Raw genomic sequence first — 6,382 nt, forward strand, 5'->3', positions numbered from 1 at the left:
GCACCAGAGAGAGAGAGAGAGAGAGAAAAAAGGATGGATGGAGGGGAGGGGGGGATGACGACAATTCTCCCTCTCCACAGCAGAGAATAATTAAAAATATATATATCTCCTCTCCTGTTGGATCACGCCTGGTCCCCTGGAGGCACGAGATGGACGCAGCGTCTCCCTGATCCCGGTGGGCTGCCGGCCGGCTCACATTATAGGACGTAGGCGCTCTCCACAGCGGTGTTCCGATCCCGGCATTTCGTTTTCGTCAGGCTTCCGCGGACACACAAGTGGGAACAGCAGAGGCAGCAGCAGCGGAAGAGCCGTGAATCCTTCCTCAATATCCAAGCCCGATGACAGAATTGGTGTGCAAGGAGCTGATTGGCTGGCAGGCCGTCCACTCAGCCTGGATGAGCTTTTTGTTTTAAATGTGCAGTGAGGTGGAGGGAACCGGGGGAGGGGGGATGAAGGTGTAAAAGAGGGGAGCACTATCCTCCTGCTCTCTCATTAGCTTTCATCCCTTATTCTTTTTATCTATTCTCTAGAGAGCAAGAAAATCCATCTGAATACCATCTAATAATAAAGAACGGCAAATGTATTTGACCCTTTCATTACATTTTAATCTACTTGTTACCCCCACAGATAAAAAAAGAGACAAATTTAGAAAAACAACAGCTTGAGTATTTAAAACAAACGACCAATGTGACCAGAATGCATGAAATATGTATATATTAAAATAATAAAATGATATAAAAACTGAAAATCTGCCAAGTATTTGATTAGCTGATCTGCAGAAGTCAACAGAAATAAATTTAAAATTATTTTGATAATGGCTCTGCACTTTCAATTTAATTTTACTCCATTTACTATGTATGATAATCAAATATAATTGCAATTTACAATATTTGCAGAACAACAAGAGCATCGTGAATGCAAGATTTTTTACTAAAAAAATGATTTTTGCCTCCTTCTTTGATGTCTTCATTAGTGATTGAGCTTTTGTCACCAGTTACATGGTTAAAAATGCAAAAAAAAAACAAAAGCTTTGAGTTTTTAAAAGTTATTTTGTAAAACAGGAAGGTGGATTTCTGATTTTGTTTACAGAACTTAAATGTTTTTGAGCACTTTATGTCTTTTTCTGGATACTGGGCATCAAAACAGCTGACACTGAGAACAAAATGCATCTCTAACATTCATCTTCAGCTTAATTTTGTCATCTTTCTTTAAAAGCTGCATTATCACAAATAATTTTCAGACAAAATGACATGCAATGCGTATTCACCTGTCCCATACCAATGCATAAATGTACAGGTTTCAATCTACAGCAACAAAGATTTGTTCAAATCTGGTTACAACCAGCAGCTACCAAAACTAAATACACTTTCTGACAGAAAAAATAAAAATAGAGTCAAGCATCAAGCAGGAATGATCTGATTTGGATGTATTTAGCCCATGTGTAAACCAACGTAATGTAAATGATTTGATTTGCATACTTGTGCCACTAAAGGTGGCACCATTCAAGGTGCAGTAGTGTTATCAGGCAGTTGCTTGGACATCTGAAGTCAGTTAAAACAATGAGAAGATCATAAGACACAGATGATGTGTCATAGATGAATTAGAGAGCATGACTAGCACTTGATGGAGTTGGATAGGGGTCACTTTGTGGGTTTGGTGGTCGTACCGTGCACGTGCCTGGACTGTGGGGAGTTCAGATGTTACAGTGGTCTGATGTAGGAACTGGCGGGTACATGAGGGCGCCCACATGTCGTGAAGGTTCCTCTTCGCCAGACAGACCAGCACCAAGGAAGGATCGTCACTGTGTGCACCGAGCATCACAAACCCCATGACATCAGATGGCGACGTCATACATACGCAGTAGGACTCTTTACAACCCCCATATGTTGTCCCACAGTGTCTTGAGGCTGCAGATTCACAGTCCCGTGTGTCGGCAGAGCAGAGATGAATGTTGCCATAACCGGGAGAAAAAGGACCGACGATGACCTGATGCTGTGTCACGTTCAGTGATGAATCTCGTGTGTGCATATGGAGGCGCCAAGCACAGACCATTGCTGCCAGTGTTGTGGCGAGACACAGCGGCGTTCAGCCTGGCGTTGTGGAGTCTGACTTCAGGTCACCTCTTGTAGTGGTTTGGCCTACCCAGAGAAGTTCTACCAGACCTTGAGAGTCAGTTAACTCTCCTGTGAGAGAGATTTAATACTCCACTTCTCGTCAAACTCAAAGTGACAGGTTTATGACAACAAGTCCTTAACTGTGTTTATTCCTCTCATCATGGACAACAAGTCCTGTGAATTTGGAAACATTTGCTCTTTATTTGCAAGAGTTACAAGGGGGGAACCAAATATTTCAGCCAGACTGAAATAATCGGTTCCCCCTCCGTAACATGGGAACAAATTAATTTACCAACAAATCCTTAATTGTGTTTATTCCTCTCATCATGGACAAGTCCTGTGGATTTGGAAAAATTTGCTTTGGGGGAGGGGGGTGGTCATAAACCTGTCACTTTGAGTTTGGCAAGAAGTGGGGTATTATATCTCTCCTGTGGCCTTCAGGTCTAATTGACCCAAAGTTACAAGAGCTTCTCTACCTTTCTTCGTCTCTCTCTCTCTTTGGACGGCTTCAGGAGGGTGGAATCAGCTGTGCATCAACTTGCAGAAGTAAAGGAAACAGATGTAGGTCTGTGTTGCTGAATCATCTCTTGTGTCCATGTCTGAGGTGGTGCCACTGTATGGGACCATACTGCCAACTTTCTTACCTATAGTCGCCCTAATTCGATTCTACGCAGTCTCTGTGATTTTCCATACAAGCTGAACGCCGCCTCGATGTGAGCGGGACAGCGAGGCTGCTCGGCACGCCTCTGATGTCAATTTCCAGCGACACCCAACAATGGAGGACTTGGAGGTCACGGAATGCCCGGTGCTCGGTCTGTGGTGAGTCACGAACTTCAAAGACACGAACAGGTTAAACAAACACATCCAGTGACGTGGCTCCCTGGCCAATCGATGGCCTGCAGTCTGCTGACGTGAAATCACCGGCTCGGCACGTCTCGCCCAGAACCTCAGCCAAGTAGGTCCGAAGAACCGAGCTCTGAGCCCGCGCCGGGTCGAGCCCATGGGAAAAGGGCTCTTTTGATCTAATATTGTAATCTTACAGTCACGTGGTGTTCCAGTACACGTAAATTCCTTTAATTAAAACCCTTCATCTGGGTCCTCAACTTCTTCTGTCAGTGAGTGTATTTGTATTTGTGACCGCATTAAATTTTCAGATTTTCCTCTGGGGTCAATCCATATAAACAGTTTGAAACTTCTTAAACAGGTCCAAGTAACCCAAGTTCATGAAACTGCATTGATTTATTAAAAAATAAATAAATAAATAAAACGAAGCAAAACCAGTTTAAATGAGATCAAGAGTCAAAGCCTCCGCAACTCAAAGTGTGGCTAATATCAACTGCAAAACAGAACTAAAGAATTTCCTTTATATTTTAATGTCTTTTTTTGTAATTAGCTTTTTTTCTCCTTAACTATCACCAGCTTCACTGACTTGGTTGAAAGTGTGCAGCAAAGGTACACACACACACACACACACACACACGCACACAATAACTTTGTCTAAGACACTGTCTCTTGCGTTGTACGTATATATATATATTATATATAAAAGAAAACGTGCAAAAATCTGGGAAAAAATTGACTTAACAGCCTTTAAAACTGCACAGTAAAACCTTACTACTAACACACCTCAGTGCTGTATTGCCAAGTTTCGTACATTTCCAGATACGACACACATTGTCAGATGATTTGCTGACTGCAAAAAAATAATAATAATAATTGAGTGAGGTCTGCACACGTGCTGACATGAGCCACACCAACAATAAGACCAACAGTATCGTCTAAATCTGTGCTCAAAAAAATCATTTAAGGGACCGACAATGCTTCAGTCTGACTCACATCTTCACGCAATGAAGAAAAACAGGAGCAATGTCTGCTTTTCTATATTATACATCATAAAAACAGGCTTGCTAAGCATTCAATTTGTAAATAGGGATTTCTACATTCTTTAAAGTTTGTATTTTGTTTGAACAATGTCACACATGTAGTCTATGTTTATATTTCAATAGATCAGCTTAACACCAGCAGCCCTTTACTGTCCCCTGCAGTTAGTAATATGTGCCATGTAAAATGAACAATATACTGTATATATTATAGTTTTATATTTTCCCTAAAATTTTAGCCTATTTACAAGAAAATTGTTGTGAAACCTAAGAGGCTCCAAGCATGAATAAAATGGGCTACTTAGGGAAGAAATTTACCAAAGTTAGTCACTGTTACCCTATGCTTTGGTATAAAAAGACACGATAATGAAGATTAGTTTCTGAGAAAATGTCGGTAAAAAATCGAATCGGTGACCGGGCCAGCTTCCTGTGCCGACTCCGGTTAAAGTTCGGTACCTGTCTGAGGATGAAGCTGGTGGACGTGGTGCTTCCATCAGACCTTTTGAGTCGGCTTCTCCTGGAATAAGTCCCTCGGTTTACCTGCAAAAAAACAAAACAAAACAAAAAAATCCACACGGCGTTCTCTAACAAAGTGACACATTAGAAGCGTCCACACCAGACAGCTTCTTCCTGAGTGGTTTAAACTGGGTCAGCCTGTGTGGATTTACCTGAATGTTCGCCTCACCGTCTTGCTTTTTTGCCCCCCTGCCCCAAAATAGCAGCAGTCGATCTCAAGGGGACTAAGTTAATTACCCGCCAGTGATTCGTCCCGCTTCTGTTCAAGCCTCCAGAGTTAATGACAAAGTCACCAATTAAAAAAACCTACTTCCCTGAATTTATAAAGAAACAGGGGCATCAAAGTGGGTCACCATCTTTGCTCTGCCTCTCAAACCAGGCAGTGACGTTAAAGATCGAAGTCTGCTTTTATCCTGCTATTAATACGCACACGATTAACCCCCTTAAAGATCTGCAAAGTTGGGGAAAAATGACATGTTTGCCACACTTTTTAAACTCAAAACATAAAAACTGACTACATTAGAACATCACACCCTCACATTACATGACATAAAGGCCAGAAAAGATGGTTATTAATAGTATTTACCACTGAAAAGACGAGAACTAAAAATAGTTACGACAAAACATATTTAACACATTTGAGTGCAAGTATTTAACACTTTTCAATGAATTGCGCGTTGAAATATTATACTTTTCTCGCTTTTGTGTCATAAATTTCCTTTTTTCCCTCTTTAAAAAGGAGATAAATTGTAAAGGGAATGTTCTGCATGTGATAAAAAGTTAAAAATAACTAAAACATACAATGGGTGAACAAGTTAGCTCATGAAAAAGAATAAAAAAGGTAAATATATCTCTGCAGTGCTACTTTAATAAAGCTAATATATTTGTTAATAATCTCACCTGTTATTGTCAGCATTAAATTAAAATAATTCACTGTAAAAAAGGTATATTTCACCCTTTTTGAAAGAATTTCTTCACCTAATTTGATCAAATTTTGTGCTTTTAGGAGCTAAATCTTCAGTTATACCAAATGAACAATCAGCCGAGGTAAATGTATTTGTTTCTACTAGTATTTATCTATTTATTTTTAGGTATTTAAGGGAAAAAAGAGGTGAAACTACTTAAATTTAATGCTGCGTTTGTCTATAAAAACGACGTTTTGCTAGCTTACCTAATAAGGCGAATTAAAGTGACTGCCATTTTATTTGTTTATTCATAACTTTTAAAAATGAAGCAAACAAGTTGGTTTGAAGTGTTTTTTACCAACTCATTTGCCTTGTTTTTGGTCTAAATGAGCCAAAAACGTAAAATTCCCCCTATATTTTGACTGTTCGTGCAACACTTGACCTAACCTGAAAGATGGGCGCCTGGATGCCCTCTCCTATCTTGTTCCGGATGTAGATGTGTCGGGACATTTCGGCCAGGACATCTGTCCAGAGGGCTGGCTGCTCCGGTCCAGCCCAGCGCAGGGACGGCGGGTTGCGGGCTGCGTGCTCCAGCTTCACGCCGCACACCGGGGCGGGGGGAGAATACGAGCCGCCTCCCGGGCCGCTGCCGCTTTCCTCTGGGTTGGCTCCCGCTGCGCGCGCCCCCCTGGAGCTACGTCACAGGTGCGCGAAAGCTGCTGCTGCTCGATTAACGGCCGCGGCTCGCGCCACTCAAAACCAGATGCGCCCCGGTGCTGGACGAAACCATTATACAACAAAACAGAGGGGGGTGCTACCTTTGGAGACGCTTCAGGTAACTAATTAAATCAAAACGAGAAGCAGTTTTGGACTAAAAACAAAAATCACAGATATGTTTCACTACAGTTTACAATTGGAAATACTAACTAAATCTTAAACTATGTCTTCTAAAAATTAAAATATTTGG

The 6,382-nt window shown here is 41.4% G+C and overlaps 1 protein-coding gene across 3 annotated transcripts in view; it reads right to left on the reverse strand.

The window, feature by feature from the left end:
- LOC108244163 (voltage-dependent L-type calcium channel subunit beta-4) overlaps positions 1-6,090 on the reverse strand; it is a 19,265-nt gene extending 13,175 nt beyond the window's left edge. The window contains exons 1-2 of one of the 3 annotated variants that reach the window (XM_017430103.3): positions 5,863-6,090; positions 4,451-4,534 (exon numbers count right to left, since the gene is read on the reverse strand). In XM_017430103.3, the coding sequence (XP_017285592.1) occupies positions 4,451-4,534; positions 5,863-5,925 (147 nt within the window). In that variant the 5' untranslated portion in view covers positions 5,926-6,090. The remainder of the gene's footprint in view (positions 1-4,450; positions 4,535-5,862) is intronic. The other 2 variants (XM_017430102.3, XM_017430104.3) reach the window with 2 other exon arrangements.
- Between the last annotated feature and the right edge of the window lie 292 nt (positions 6,091-6,382).

This window comes from Kryptolebias marmoratus, linkage group LG23 (assembly GCF_001649575.2).
Source record: "Kryptolebias marmoratus isolate JLee-2015 linkage group LG23, ASM164957v2, whole genome shotgun sequence".
NCBI lineage: Eukaryota > Metazoa > Chordata > Actinopteri > Cyprinodontiformes > Rivulidae > Kryptolebias > Kryptolebias marmoratus.